Consider the following 17,632-nt stretch of genomic DNA (forward strand, 5'->3'; position numbering starts at 1 on the left):
CCATTTAAAAATAGTAATTATAGCTGGTTTTCTGTTCTTTGTATTGGTAAAAATGCATTTTGCTCAGTTTTTAGCATTACCCAACAAACACTACTAGGAAGTTACTGTACTTCATTTCTTGCTTTATTTTTTATTTTTTAACTATTTTTAGTCAAATAAAAAGAGGCAAGTGCAGCCAGTTGTGTCACACATACAGTAACAATAGCTGTGTTGGTTGAGCCACCATGCTGAATGGCATTACAACCCTTAAAAATAAGAAAAAAAACCCGAAAATGGTTTTTAAATATTTATTTGAAAAATATCTGCAAGCCCTAATCTAGTGAATATCTTGTTTAGCATAATTTGAAATGGGGAAAATTTCTAAGCATTGTTCAAGTATTTTTTACCTTTCTTCATCGCTTTCAAGGTCGAATTTTGAAAAATCTAGAAATTAGTTTTTAGATGTTCACATGAAGATTATCACACAAAAAATGAAGTTGGTATAATTTTTTATCGAGAAATTAAAAAAATAAGTAAATTTCATTGTTATTCAATTTTTATTCTTTAAACTTGGAATTTCAACAAAAAAAATTCTTTCTTTCATGTATACAAATTTTTATCTATTTATCTTCTGTAGGTTTTGCTGGGCGTTGATGAATCAGTCAGTCAGTCAGGATAAGTTGCTTTATAGGTGTAGATAAAAGAGATAAAAGAAAAGGCATGTGACTGTTTAAATATTTTGTTTGCAGATTTTAACTTTTTTTTGCCTTTGATCTAAAAAATTATCTAGAATCAAAATTCAGAAAAATTATTCAATTCAAAATATTTATCTCAATCTTGAATGAAAAACAAGTCATTCTTGAAGATATCTCCTGTGGTTTTCCCATTAAAAATAATTATTTTACAAAAACATTCCTCCCAAAAGGTTCATCTCAAAACATTGTATACATATCTACAGTATCTTGTAAGATCTGTTGAAGATCAGACATTGAAAATTACGTTTATTAATCAGTATTGCTTAAGGCATTTTTTTATAAGAAACAGAATATATTATACAGTATGTATAATATGGGAATATATTATACATTATATATCATACAGTATGTGTAAAATATAAAAAAATAAGAAAAAACTTTTTAATAAGATTTATTTTTCTTTTCTAATATTGTATTTCTTCTGAAGAAATGACATGTAATGAATGTATAATGTAGATATGAATTTCTATACTAAATTAATGATACATATAAATAAAGCTTATATTTTATATTCATAATAAATAAAAATAGATAATACTGACTAGAAAGTAAATTTCACATTATACTATACAAAAATAAAATTATAAAAACATTAGTAAATCTTTTTCTTTATAATAAAATAAATATACTTAAACTAATTTTTCACAGCTTTTACACAATCAAATAAAATCATTAACTCAGTCTCTTTTACATTAAATTGAAAAAAAATATTTTGTATTAAAAAAATACTACTTAATAAATTATTTTTTTTTACAAATAATATTTACCCAGATTTAGTTTAAATGACAATTAAAAGATAATTTATTAACTAAATCCAATTTAAAAAAATTAAATTTCATTAAAAAAATTATAATAAATCAAAGAGATAATATTTTTGTTCGTAATATGAATTACTGATAATACCTTTATAAGGATTAATATTTTATTATAATATTTTGATTTATAAATCTGTATTCTTAAATATTACACAAAAATAAAAATAATAATTTTTTAAATCACCAAAATAAAGAAAGCTGTCTGCAGTTTCATTGTATGTTGTTGAAATTTTTTTTATGATTAATGATCATAGTCAGTGATCACATACCTGACACTGTATAAAACTTGACATAGATAAAAAATAATAATTTTGTTTATTTTAAAGACTAAACAAAGTTTACAAATTACCCCTTGCTCAAATGAAGTTTACAAATTATTTGAAATATATAAATAATAGAGTATGCACATCCAAAAAATAAAAAAATAAATAGTTATCCCATTTTCAGGAGTGACTTGTTACTCATATCAAGTTGCCTTCAACTGTTACTATTATGGTGCCGAATACATTAAATACATATATATATATATATAAATTACAAAACTTCATTTTCAGCTTGGAAAATGGATCCTAATTTACTGCAATATGTCTAAGGAAATCATAATAAATATATACTTTTGAATTCTAATTCTTAATAATACTTGTTTATATAGGTCAAGTAGTGTTGGATTATATTTTTTTATCATTAAGTTAAAGTTAATTAATTCCATGTGATATTTAATGTATATATGTTACATATTCTGTAGTAAACTGAATTTAAAAAAAAAAAAAATTTGTATGGATTATTTGAATACATTTAAAAAATAATTTTTTTTTAGATTTTCCTGTAAATATATTATCTTAGAATAAGTGTGTGAACATTGTCATATTAGTGTGAAAAAAGGTTATTCTTTATGCCCTGAAACAGTTTTAATATTCTGATAGAGTAAACTTGTTTTATTTTAATTTATTTTTCAAGAAGTCATCAGCAAAAACTTCAGTACTTCTTTTCTTTTTGGAATTATTTTATGAAGTGTCATTATGATGAACAAATTTCAGAAAGTTTATTCTTTAATGTGAGCTTCTGGTGTAGATAAAATTAACATAAAAGGTATTTCTTGGGAAAAACATCAGCATGGAAAATAGCATTATTAATGAGCATAAATATTAATAATGTAGGAATGACAAAGTGTTCTGTAATATTCAAGATCGTTTTTAAGTTATTTGATTGTACAGTATTTTCTTCCTAATCTTGATAAGTATGTATAATTTTTCAGTAGATATGAATTTGAAAATCTTTTAACCATAAATTCAATGAAGAAGAATAAAGGCATTTTTGTGAAAGTGTTACATATTAAAACTGTTGCAAGTGGTAAATGCTGAGTCTTTATTCCTCACATCTTTCTGTTTGCTCTTCTTGAATCAAATCACTCTTTACAAAACACAAAAATTTTTAAAAAGCCTTTCTGTTTTTTCTCGGGTAGTTTGGTGTTGGTCTGGTAACTTTACCCCAAAATAATATCGAATCTGTTTTGTTATGATAAATAAAAAATAAAAATGGTCTCTCTACTCTTACTAAAGGTGTTGTACCACTTTTAGAAATTAGAGCCAAAGTTACTGCTGCTGCTTTTGTACCGTACTCATTAATATCTAACTCAACTTTATGTACAATCTTATTTACAAACATATTACTATCAGCAATATTTTTTAAGTCAGCTTTAGTTGGTTCAAATAACGATGTTACACCTAATTTTTGTAATGGATTTGTTAGATCAATACTACTTTCTAAAGTCATTTTTGGGATAGCATAAATGACCATAGTTTTTTCTGTTGAATTAATCATTGAATGTAAATCATTTTCATTGAATGTTTTCATAAAATTTTTGATGTTTTCATCTGGTAGTATTATGTACATATGCATATCATGACCTTTGTAAGGTATCCCTATCATTTCACATTTACGTACTTTATCATTAAAATATGGAATCTTGGCTGCATTTGCCATCATTTTTACGTCAATTACTTCTCCTTTATTATTTCCCATATAAAAAGGTTGTCTGCAAAGAAAAAAAAAAAATGATATCAGTTATTTTACATTTTATAACTTTACAAAAGATTATTATTTAAAAATAATATCTTGTAAGATTAAAGGTTTTCATTCTTAATTAAGGAAATTCTTGCTCTCCTGTGGTTCAACAAGAAAGGCAGCTGGTGTTGTAGACATTTTTAGGTGATGTGTAGAACAAATATAAACAATTTATCACAAAGTATTAGCATTCTAATGCAGGATTCACAGATTACTCACTCATTCACACTCACATTGCCAAAGAATCAGATAGAAAAACTTAACTTCACAAAATAATTAGCCCAAATGGATATACTACAGCAATCATTCTTTTGTTTCAAAAACTTTTATCATATTATCAAAGATTTAAAAAAAGTAAATCGTCAAAACTAAATTAAAAAAACTTTAAAACAAATTTTACGAACCAAAAAGTTAACTTTTTTAAATTTAAACCTTGAGTTGGTGTCAGGTTAAAAAAAAGGCTAAACCAACTTGGTAACCCTAATTTGGTGCCAACTATAAAAAGTCAAAATTTAAAAAAAGAATTAAAAATGTATTATTTTTTTAGGTTAATTAAAATGTTTTATAGTTTTATTTTTGTTTAAAATTTGGTTATGCCTGTAAAACTTTACTCATATAAAAAAGAATCTGCTTGTAAGAAACACAAAGGTGAAAATTGTGTGTTTGAAGAAGACGATGCAGAAAAACGGCTCAAAGAAATTATTTGCCTGCAATTCCTTTGGAATGAAATATTTGCTAAGAATCATTGGAATACAGGAATATTTATTATTTTGTTACTGAGACTATCTAATAAGAAAAGGAATGCAGAGAAATGACTGCTACAGAACATAAATTAAGATTCTTTTGAATTCAGAAATATATATTATTTCTACCCTAAGTTTTCCTGAATTTTCATTTGAAAATATATTGAATATTACAGTAACATCAGGTTATCTATTGTTATGATATAATAATCCATTACTAAGCGAGTGATAATGAAAAGATGAAAATACCTTCAGAATGTCTGTATAGGCAATGAAATTTTTTGTTCAAAATATCTTCCGTGTAAGTTATTTAGGTAGGCCTATTTATTTAGGTAGGTAGCCTTAAGTTATTTATGTAAGGCCTCAACAAAATAATACAATGTTAATGTTGTTTTGACTGCATTAAATTCTACATTGAATTGATAGAATGTAACATGAAAAAAATATAAGATGAGGCTTTAAAGATTGTCTTTTGTAAAATAGAGTTTGGCATTTCCCAAAAAAACTCACAGAAACAGATAAAATAATGTAACAGTAACCTTTTTCATTGAATAATGTAAAATACACTAATATATAAAAACATATATTACCAATATAATAAATGCTAAATATTAACTCTAGTACATTTTTGAGCACATGTTAAATACTTGCCTTCCCATCTTAAAACATACTCTCTAGTCTTGACTAGATTTATTCAAACAAGTAAAAATAAATTAAACATTTAATGAGTTTACGAACAAAAACTAAAACCAAAATTTCATATCAAGAAAACTAATTGTCTTTGATTCAATTATAAACAACACTTTTATAATGCATTTGCTGCAACTGTCCAAACATTTATAAATAATAATTAGCTGTTTTTAATGGGTGTGACATTTTAAGCAAATGGTTCTTTGTATCTAGTATAAAAAACGCTGAATAAATAAAAGATTTTGACCCAACCTATCCCAACTCTTAATCTAATGTAATAAACTTTTCTTACATATTGTTTTGCTTATATCCATTTGAAGCATCTTTAATTATTTATGTGCATTTTCAAATCATCTTGCATCTCAATTTTATATTTTTTTTTTGTCTTATTTTCTTTAGTGCTCCCTATATTTATTTATAAGTTATTGCAAATACAAGTATCAGAACTGTAAATATTTCTATGATTTCTATAACTGTAAAACAAAATTATAATAGAAATTTTAATTGCCGTGTGGTACTTACTGTTTTGTTAATTTCTCTATAAATGGGTACTCCCAGTTTCCATTAAAATAAAGTGCACTGGCAACTATTACTGTTGTGTCTGGTGGTGGAGGTTCAGACAATATGTTTTTAATTCTGTCATTTGTTTTGTTTGATACCCATCTGTAATTAAATAGAAATAAAAATTTGTCATTAGTAATGGTAACATTATTAAATGAGTATGATTATATATTTGTGATCTCATTTATATATATATATATATATACTACTAATTATTTACATTCTCTATGTTTGGGTGGTATTTCAAATTTACATGTTTATCAGATGTAGTTCAACTCTTTCTTAACACTAAGAGGTTTTTAAGAAAACATTTTAGATTTTTTTAAGCATGCTGAGAGTTTCTAGGATTTTAGCATCAACCAATGTGAAAGTTCCAAAATATAAAATTTTATTTTTAGCAGTTCAAAACCTTTAACAGTATGTTACAATTCATAATTAAAAATTCTTTCAACTTAATAACTGAACTAAGTCAACATACAGAATTTCTGCGTATTGCAAAATGCTTATTTTCATTCATGCATGTTTATGCAAAAGAAATATTTTTTTGTGAATTTTCCCACCATTTGTTCATATTCAAGAACCAATTTAATGTTGAGGGCTATGCCAGCCCTAGACAATAAGCCTGTATAATGACTGCAGAGCTTATTTTGTCAAGCCATGTATTATAAGCACAAGATACGCCATTATTATCATCATTAGTAGTACTATCATTATACAGTTATCTAGTTTGAGAAAGATCTCTTTCACTATGTCTATCTTGATTTTCTTCTATTTCTAACTAAGCTATTAAGCTCCTGATATTTTTTAATTAGAAGATTCATACCACAAATGCTACTAATTATATTTGGGAATATATTATGATTTATATTTGTAGTGTAGAAGTGGCAGTAAGCACATGGTAGCTATGTTCTTGGTGGAAAGAACTATCAAGATGAACGATTACTCCAATTCTGTCAAGAGAAGAGATTTCAAATAATCAATACACACGTTCAGCAGCATCTTCAGAGGATATATACTTGAATTTTATGGTACACCAGATATGACAGCCAAATTGAGATTACTCCTTTATTTCTGAAAGATGAAAAATGTCACTCAAGAATATAAAAGCCTGTCACGGTGCAGACTGCAGCTTGGACCGTTGAATCATCAACCACTAAGTTTGTTTCTTAGAGTCAAGTTGGGTGTCATTTGAGTAAAACAGAAGACACATTCTTTTCAGAATTCAAAGGATGGAACACCTTCATAAACTAAAAGTTAGTTTCATTGAAAGTATATAGAGGGAGAACAAGCATCTTTTAGAAAATGGGAAGAGGAGCACCTCCTCTTCCCATTTTCTAAGCTGGGCTTCATGACTTGTTGTCTCCAATTGACATTCCAGTCTCCATGACAAGTTGTCACAAGTCATGAAGCCCAGATAGTGTTACAGTGTTTATGAATTCTTCTAAAATGCAAAGAATAAAACAACAAAATAATATCTTTAAAAAATGTTACCTGTTTAAATGAAATATTTTAAATAGTATTTTTCAGAATTGGTAAAAAGTTGACACATAATTATTTATTAACAAAAATATTTATCATTTTATGTAAATAAACTCATTTATGAGTCAGTTTGACTCATTCAACTGATATAAGAGAATTTCTTTTTTTTAATTGCAATATAAAGTTATTCTTATTGTTGATTTTTTTACAATGTAAAAAATTCATAATTTATCTAATAACAGTATTGTGTTTCTACTATAAATAAATAATTATTCTTTACTTGTTAATAATTTCGAGGGCTTCTTTATGATGGTGAAAGTAGTCAAGCGGCATCACATCACTTTGATAAAGTTTCTGCACTGCAGTTATATATTCTGGTTTGACTGGATGATTACTTTGAGGAAATATAGCAGTAGCTGAATCTACTTCAAATTCTTTACTTGATTTATTATTAATCTTTGATAATAAGTTTCCAAATTGTTCATGCACTGGGTCAAATCTGTAAAAAAAATGTATTAATATTTGAAATAAATCGATATTTATACAGTTCTGCATTTTAATAACATTTGTATGCATATATAAAAGTTAAAGTTGTTACTACTAAATAATGAAAAAAAAAATAATAGTAATTACAAGATTACCTTTTAACAACCTTAAATCTGAACTCATTTAATTTATACTAAAAAAAAAATGTGTACTTAAATATTTTTTTAATCAATGCCTTTAGAATTATTATATTTTAAGCAAATTTTATTTATTTATTTTTATACCTTCATACATTTTTAGCTGTATTATTTTATGTACTAGTACAAACCATAACCATCCAGTTTATACTAATAATATGTACCTTATAATTATGATTAAAACAAATCATAATTTGTGAATTAATCTTATATCTTTTAATGCAATTCTAATAAAGATTTTTCCACATTTACTTGATTCTTTCAGATAATTTCCAATGGAATTCCTTTTGTTATTCTTGACATAGCACTCACTATCAACTATTACTGATGTGATCTAAATAATATCTGATAATTTACTATTTAATAAAATGTTTACATATTTATTTAAGCTAGAAGTTAAATGCAGAAGAAGACCCTTGTCTTGTCTTGTTTGGTGATTGCTTATCTTATTTCTTGGTTGATTATTTTTATTTTTGTAATAAGCAGAACTTTATTTTTTGTTATATTTCAATGAGCTTTCTTAATATTTCTATAATTACCAATTAAATGACAAATTAAAAAATTATATACTGCAAATAATTTAATGATTTATGCACTTAAAATTATTTTGTACATTTAAAAATGATTGAAGTTATTAATTATTTACCTATAATTTAGATTTCTTCTTCCTGTCTGAATCTGAACTCCTAATAACTGTGATAATTCCAGAGATGTGCTTCCTCTTGCACCCAAAAGTAGAAGAGCCATCGCTGATGATATACATAAAGGAGAGAATAGAATATTGTCGGATAAGCTTGTCTTGGATATCGTGCGATCAAGATCAAAGGCAAATTTACGTATTCCAGTTGATATAGATGTTTCTTTTTTTGTTTTTAGTAAAGGAATAGTTTTTATTGGAGCTGAGATACTCTGCATTGGTATCTTACTTGGTATACTATTAATTAGAGGTAGTTCATTTTCAAAATATATTTTGGAATCGTCACTGTAACTTATTCCTAATAAACTTGTTAATACTAATAATAATGTAAAGCAAATCGTATTCTGTAACAAAGAAGAAAAAATATACATGGATGAATAAGAAATTTTTATTGAATTAGTTGTAGGTATATACAAATCTTTATTTATAAACTCTCAAAAAAATTAACGCTTACATATAAAATATTAACTCTAGTAATAAATTGCAAATGAAATTCAATAAATGAAACAGAATTGTACACTAATAAGTATTTTGTGGAGACTATAATTTATCATATTTGTATCATGTGAACTGAAGGTAAATTATTATCCCTTTCTGTACTTGTCCTATATTGTTAATCTCCCACCCCAAATATGTACCTACTATGTTCTGATTCAGTTGTATGCAATGATTTATAACATGGGACTCAGCCAAGCCAAGGTGTTCATATGGCAATAAAAGGGCAATGTGTCTATCAGGTTGAGGTTGGTGACTGCTACTTGTGTGAATGTATCTACAATAGTGATGTTAAGAGATTAGCATCCTTCCTATCTAACCCACCGGGGTTGATCTAGTGGTGAACGTGTCTTCCCAAATCAGCTGATTTGGTACTTTTACACGCTTTTGAATACAAGATCGTGGATACCAGTGTTCTTTGATGGTTGGATTTCAATTAACCACACATCTCAGGAGTGGTCGAACTGAGACTGTACAAGACTACACTCATACATATCATCCTCATTCATCCTCTGAAGTATTATCTAGATGGTAATTACCGGAGGCTAAACATGAAAAAGAAAGCATCCCTCCTATCTAATTTATATAGGTGTTATTTTTTTCTTGAAATTTCCCAAGAAATTAAAACATTTATGGACATGTTATGTAAATTTAAAAAGAAATTGAAAGTGTAGCTAATAAATGATTTTGTTACAAACTGGAAAAGTTGACTGAAAGGAAAATTTAGTTTACATAAAATTATTTGTCGCAGTATTTTGTATTTTAACATAAATTTATATTGATTTTATGTAGATTAATTATTTTTATGTACAGTGTAATTGGCTGAGTTTATTTTGAAATAAATAAATAAGAAGCAGTGCCACTTTAGCACAGTATATGATTAATATACTAGCATCTTGATAAGATAGTCTTAGTTTTGATTCTTGATGAAGATTTGGTGAGAAATGTTTCATGTCATTTCATATCTTCCTTGTTAAAATACATTTACAGCATGTTTGAGGTCATAATGCTTAACAGACTAGTAAAAAAAATAATGAAAAATGAAAAAAAAGTAATATTCTGAGTTAAGAATTTTAGTCTAATCAAAATATAATGGTTAATAGCACCAAATAAATGAAATATAACTGATTATAAAATTTTTTATAACTTTCACTTAGTGCAATGATACAATTCATTATCAGATACTCTTTCTGTAACAATAATTTTTTGTATTAATTTTGTTATATAGATTTCATTTAAAACTTACCTTAAAAAAACAAGCAAATAAAAACACATCTTTGGAGCATTAAACTATTATTATCTTTTGAAAGAAAAAGAGAATGCATTTGCATGTGTGTATATATATATATATATATTAGATACATTTTATTGCACTAGCAGATCACTTTTTGTTTCAGGTAGATATTATATGTACTAGATAATAATGAAAGGGAGAAAGTTGAATAATGATCTGTACCTCATGCAGTTCATCATTTACATAAAGAAAGTTTTAAAGAAAGTTGATACAGTCAGAGTATCTATTTAAAAAGCTATTAAAGCTATTAAAAATATATTTAAACTCATTTCAGTTCACATATTTTATGAAATTTATGTCATCATAATTTGATTTTAAGTACACAGTAAATGTTATATTTTGAGAAATTCTGTTCTGGATTTAAAATAGTATAAGCTTTAAATTTTGTTCAACAATAATTGTGTTTTGTGATAATTTTTTTTCAACAATTTTAATTGTGTAATGCACATTTCGTGTTCCCTCCTATTCATTGCCATTTTCTTTACCTTATTACACCTCTTTACATCCTCTATTAATTGTTTCAATTTTTGTTTTCTCTTTTGGTCTACTATTATTCTTTTCTTTTTTTTTTATAACCAAGTTGACTAGTCCTGAATGGTTTAATACTTGGCCTACCAATCTTATTTTTATTTTTTTTTAGATTCTGTTACTAACTTCTCTCTTCTCCAGTTAATTTTAAACATTTTTAAAGTTTTTGAAAACTCAAAAAAAAATATAATAAATTTAAAAAAAGAACTGCTGTAAAAAGTAGAAATAATATATTTTTAATTCTTTAAATTTCAACTTTTAGAAGTACAAGTTAAATTAAAACAACCTATTTTATATATTTTTTAGTTATATTTAACTATATATGAGTAAGTTTCAAATAACGTATGTCTAATGAAAACAACTATTTCTAAGAAATGAATTTCTAAGAAATGGTGAGAAACCTGCATCTGTATGAAAACAAAAATGAATGTAATAAATATTACTACTAAATATGGAGAATGGTTAATGAAAATAATGCTAGAAGGATCGACAAAATGTGCAAAAAAGAGAGGCCAGAAAAGAATAAACATTTTACAGTCTAAAATAAATGGTAGCTATTAGGAATTTAAAAGTTTTACTGGAAATAAAAAAGAATGAAAACAGAAATTGTGCAAAAGACCTGTCTCAAGGCAGATAACCATATAATGAACACCTAACACTCTTTAAAATATAGAATATATATTATTATTCAACTCTATTTAATTATTTTTTTTTTTGTTTTTTAAAGTTAATAATTAAAGTCAGTTAATTTACTAATATCAAAGTGTCATCAGCCTATTCCACTTATACACCATAATAATTCAACAACAACGGCAACAAAAAAAAAGAAAAATATCTTCAAACTGGTAATGTAGACTATATAATTCTTTATTTGGTAAATTTTTTTGCTTAAGTTATCTGGAAAACCTTACTATAGGATTTCCAGAGGAATGTTCCCTACAAAATAAAAAAAAAAACTTATCAAAATTGATCCAGTTAGTGAAATGTAAGGCTGGACCACATGAAACGAATGGAGAAGGTCTAACTATTTTTTAAGTTATTTAATTATAATTTAGTTAAAGAACATTTTTATAAATTAATTGTGAATAGTTTTTGATTTTGCTAGATTTAACTGAAAATAGCATATACTTTTTTTATAAAAAGGTATTAATTTTTGATTTGGATGAAGTTTATTTTTATTCCTTAGTTAATTTAGATTCTAAGTAACATTTTTTTTAAAATTGATTAATTTACAGGATTTTTTATAAGGTTAACAAAATGATTATATTTGTATTAAGAAAATTTAGGTTTGGACATAATATTTGGTGCAGCACATAACATAAAAGTGTTTTTATATTTATTCCTTATACAAAGTAATGGAAGTATTGTGATCATGAAAAATTTCAGATTTCAGATTTCAACAGAAATATCCTATTTGACCATCCCTGAAGTCATTTTCATTAGTTTTGGCATGACGTCTGTACATATGTATGTATCTCATATAACTCAAAAACAATTAGCTGTAGGATGCAGAAATTTTGGATTTAGGACTGCTTTAACATCTAGTTGTGCACCTCCCCTTTTAATTGCAATCAAATGGACCAAAAGTGTCCAAAAAAACCAATATCCAAAAATTTGGATTTTGGACTTTTTCTTAACTGCAGTAATAAGCCTTCATTGAGAGCTTTTCAACAATATATCATAAATGGTACCTATTTTCATTGGTTCCAGAGTTATAGCCAAATGAAATTTTAATTAATGGAATATTTAGATCTTATAAAGGGAAGGCACATTGGTTTAAAACAGACTTCATCTCATTTTTTTAAATTTAATTATATTGATTTATTAACCTCTGACTATAAAAAAAAATTACAATAAATAATAATTCAATAATAACAATAAAAAATATGTATATGAAAAAATATCATAAGTTATTAATGAAATAATATTTTATGTAGTTTTTCATTTAAAAAAAAAAATATGTAATTTAATTTAATAGGCGTACAAGGAAGTCATGTGTGTCCAAATCAAGATTTTTTTTCTATATTATGATATTAGATATAATAGTTTATAACTGGGTATAAAATGATTCTGATGTAATGATCCAATTATATCTGGGAGTTTGTTTTATTCAATTTTTGGCTGATAAAGCCTGAACAAGGCTATTAATTTAATTCATGAACGAGAGTATACTGTTATATTTCATATAACAAAACTACACTATTATTGCCTAGTCTCTGCTATATTATAGAGTAATGATTTGTTAGTTACTCACTCATTCATCCGAATTTTAATTTGAAACTTGATTCTCATATTATATAGTATTTATCTGTTTACTTAGAAAAAGGATCATAAACGTTTAAGGAATTGAGTGAATAATTTTAACTTTACCTAATAAAATTTTAAATGAAATATGTAACTCTCCAGTTGAGTTAATTGGACCAGTTCTTCAATAAATATATGTAAGGTAAGAGATAAAGATGGGATAATTATTCATGTTTAAGGGAAAAAGTATTTGAAATTCTAGTTTTTAGATTGAAAAAAGTAATTAAAAATATGTTTTGTTTACATAATCATTAAATGAAATGTGTAACTAATTCACAACTGATTTTTCTTGAAGAAATTCATGAAAAATTTATTTACTATGTATTTAATTGATTATGTTTATTTTTATTACAGAGAAGTTTCGCTAAAGATGATAGAATGTATGGTTTAGCGATACCATTTAAATTCTGTTCAAAGATTATTCTAATACTCTTAAGATGCATTGCTAAAGCTGTGGATAATATTTTCAGGATTTCTTTATTGAAAGAGGTAAGGGCAGTCTAAAAATACATTACACTTTTACGATTATTTAACAAAATACACTCTAACATACATTAAAATTTAGATTAATATACTCACTTTTCTTTTATTATTTATTATTTCTCCTACAAATGTTTTGCATTATCTGTTCCAATTATTATTATGGCTCTGATATATCAGTGTTATGTTATACAGTATCTGACATAAATGTGGCATACTAGTCAAGAGTGCTTTGTCAGGTAGTAGTAGTAGTGTTTATTGTATAGTTTACAATAGTTTATTGTTTATTGTAACACTACTACTACAGTAGTGTTTATTGTATAGCTAATGATGAAGAAATTGACGTTATCATCTTTGGGGCAAATAATACCTGCATTGCAGTGTACTAGGCATGCTGGTATCTAGCAGTATATATGGATAAGTAAAGAAACAACAAAAAAACACTTTACTCCTCACTTTCCAATGTAAGCTTGGTGTAGAATTCTTGTTATTCTTGGAAAAGGCCATATTATATTTACAATTGTTTGTCTTATTTATCTTTGTTTACAACCGTAAGGTTTTGGTGCTCAATGCACTAGCATACTATGAAGAATTTGAATTCAAATCTTTGTGAAACTTACAATTTTTTTATACCCTATGCATTCATGTATCTTTAAAAATTACTAATTGGTGAAAACAAATAAATAAATAAATACATTTTATTAGTTTTTTCACTTGAAAAATTCAGCATCAAATTATACCTTCTTTATTGAAATTTTCAACAAAATTTTGATTTTCCAGGTCTTCCTTAATTACAAGGAATAGAAAATAGTTCAGTAATAGAAAATTCAACATTTGTATCTAGCCAAAGTTTATACCTAAAGAATTTAAACAAAATGAATATGATTACACAAAAAAATGAATTTTAGACACTCCATTTTTGGTTTTCTTTGGGGTAACCTTTTTTATCTACTTGGTTCAGAGATTATTTTTGTCTCAATTTTCAACTTAATGGTTACCAATAGTTGTTCTTTCTAGGTATAACAATTTAGTGGAACTAGCTTATATGTGTAGTATTATTATAATTTCTGAGAAGGATAATTGATTCATATGGGTTTTCCACATTTATGTTGTGTTGTGTGCATTAGAATGTGTACTGCTGTATAAATATATAAAACATTTATTTTTAAAAAAAATACATGCTAAATCTGTTTATTTATATTTCTATGAAATGACAACTAATGACATAATTAGTATGAAATATTGTTGGCAGATTGTTGTTTACCAGGTACTTTGTTTGCATAAAGTAGACAATTAAGATTATACATTTATTTACGTACATGTTTTTCTTACAATATAATATAATCATGAAATTAAAATTTAATCTGCTGAGTTAAATGGTTTTTCTTTTTTTTTAGAAATATGTGTGATGTTATTGTAAGGCAATAATATTAAATTAATGACATTTTTTTATGTATATTAACATTAGAAGAAAATTATTATTTATTATTTGGTTTAGCTGTTTTCGATTTTATAAAATCTTTTTTGACTCGTCATTTTCCCAGAATTACTGTATAAATTATAAGAGTTAATTTTAGACATTTATAAAAATTTTATTATTACAGCATATTCTCTTATTATTTAATGAATTAATAAAATATTCTCTTTATTATCATATTCTCTTCCCCTAGAGAATTAATAAACATTTCTCAATTCTTTGTTTACAATTAATAATTTACTTCAAAGAATTTTTAATCTAGCATCCATAAACAGAAAGGAAACATTGATTTTTTTTAGTAAAATACAAATATGATGTAGTGTTTGTTTGATCATACTTAATCAAGGTTGGATGGATTTAAACAGAATCTTGTGTTCTTGCAACCAGTTCTGGGTCAACACATAAGCAGTTTTTATTTCCAATGAAAAAATAAAAGCAATAAAAAGCTAATAATAGCTATATAGATTATTTATAGGTTTAATTGATAATAAACTTATGATTATTGGCAATGAAAATATCAACTTTTTAAACAAATCAAACTAGATTTATTAGTGCAGTTTTTAAAACTCATTTCATAATACTCTATCAACTAAGTGGACATATTACATATTCTAAATGTGTATGACATTTGTTTTTAAAAGCTCTGCATTTAATGAATTTGGATACTATTGTCATTTAAAGATTTAATATTTTTTTGAAAAAAAATCTGATGGGGACAACACTTGCTTGTACACCTATTAAATTACGTTTACAAATTTTTTTTTAAAATGAAAAGTACATAAAATTTTATTTCATTAAAAACTTCTGATATTTTTTAATTTTTTTTTTTAGTTATTATTAAATTATTATTCACTGTAAAAGTTTTTTTTTTATAGAGAGAGGTTAATAATTAATTATTAATAAATCAATATTTTTAAAAAAAGGTAGAAAAAATTGATGAAGTCTGAGTCAAACCAATGTGCCTTCCCCTAAGATACAAATATTTTATTAATTAAAATTTTATTTGGCTATAACTGTGGAACCAGTGAAAATTAGTACCACTTATGATATCACTAAAGCTCCCAATGAGGGCTTATTACTGCAGTTAAGAAAATGCCCAAAATCTGAATTTTTTGGGATTTTGGGTTTTTTGGACACTTTTGGTTTTGCCGATTGCAATCAAAAGAGGAGGTGCACAACTAGATGTTGCAGCAGTCCTAAATCCAAAATTTCAGCATCCTATGGCTAATTGTTTTTGAGTTATATGAGATACATACATATGTACAGACGTCATGCCAAAACTAATGAAAATGACTTCAGGGATGGTCAAATAGGATATTTCTGTTGAAATCTGGAAACCAAAATCTTTTGCGATCACAATACTTCCTTTACTTCGTGCAAGGAAGTAAAAGCCAGATATATACAAAAAAGCCAGAAGTGTATCTGCCTTTTACTCTGAACAACAATGCTTGTGTAAAGTACAGTAATCTATTCAAATAGTGAAATAATGTTAAAAAAAATAAATAATGTCAAAAAGTAGTCTTTAGGAAAAATGGTTTTCATAAACTGCAGAGAAAATTATTTTAAATATTTATATTTTTACGTTAAGTGAATAAATTCAGATTGAACTGGCTTATTTTTAAACTAACACAGTCATTAATATATTTAATACAATATTCTTTATCTTCATTCAGGCAGACATATGGTTACATATCAGCATTCCAGTCCTACTGAGAAGGTGATATTCAGTTCTACAAGTGATACTTTCATTTTTTTACCACAGGGATTAGTTGTATACAAAGATATTAGTCTTAGAAAATGTAATTTTGATTGGTGTCTTTTATATCTCACATGCTTTACATAGTTCACAGCCGTAAGATTTTAATATTATTTTCTTGAAAAATGCCAAAGAATATATGTTTTTCTTAACATTAAATTTTTGGTTGTGTTTTTAAACCTGAAACTATTCAACTGAATGATCACTGTATTTATTTGTTTTTAAAATTTAATAATAAATATGATCATTAATGACAGAGATGATGATGATGATGATGATGACAGGTTATTATTATGTTGATTGTGCTATAATAAGGTATAAGAAAAGTAAAGCTAGAATTCATCTTAATCTAATATTAAGTTGATAGAAAACCTGTTTGTAGAATATAAATTGATAGTTATATCTATTATTTGGAGTTAATAGTTTTGATATTTTTAACTCTGTTATTGGAATTTTCAACTAATAGAAATTATAAACTTTATTAAAAAGATTTTCAACAATAGTTTATTAGTATTTTTTTTCATAGAAACATGAACTTTTTTCTAACAAAAAGTGGAATTGAAAAATAAATTGAGTTAATATTCTCAATCTGTTAAAGAACAATAGAATTATTATTATTATTGTTGTTCTTTTACAAGGTCAACATCGTTGGTCACTGTGCAGTCATCCGGTTTTATTTTGTTATAATGCTGCAAAACAGTATCTTTCTTTTTTTTATCTTGCCAATGAATTATTTTTATGCACGACTGCTATGGTTAGGCAGCAGTCAAGAAAAACTGTAATTACTGTATTTTTATCAAATTTGTTTTATTTCTTTAAATCATTATTAATA

At 25.6% G+C, this 17,632-nt stretch overlaps 1 protein-coding gene across 1 annotated transcript in view; it reads right to left on the bottom strand.

Annotated features, from left to right (window-relative positions):
* Positions 1-1,109: 1,109 nt before the first annotated feature.
* LOC142328988 (leukocyte elastase inhibitor-like) overlaps positions 1,110-17,632 on the bottom strand; it is a 31,874-nt gene continuing 15,351 nt past the window's right edge. Inside the window, exons 2-5 of the mRNA XM_075373216.1 lie at positions 8,416-8,810; positions 7,367-7,585; positions 5,569-5,709; positions 1,110-3,584 (exon numbers count right to left, since the gene is read on the bottom strand). Of these exons, the coding sequence (XP_075229331.1) occupies positions 2,981-3,584; positions 5,569-5,709; positions 7,367-7,585; positions 8,416-8,810 (1,359 nt within the window). The 3' untranslated portion in view covers positions 1,110-2,980. The remainder of the gene's footprint in view (positions 3,585-5,568; positions 5,710-7,366; positions 7,586-8,415; positions 8,811-17,632) is intronic.

The sequence above is a fragment of the Lycorma delicatula genome, chromosome 8 (genome assembly GCF_047948215.1).
Source record: "Lycorma delicatula isolate Av1 chromosome 8, ASM4794821v1, whole genome shotgun sequence".
NCBI lineage: Eukaryota > Metazoa > Arthropoda > Insecta > Hemiptera > Fulgoridae > Lycorma > Lycorma delicatula.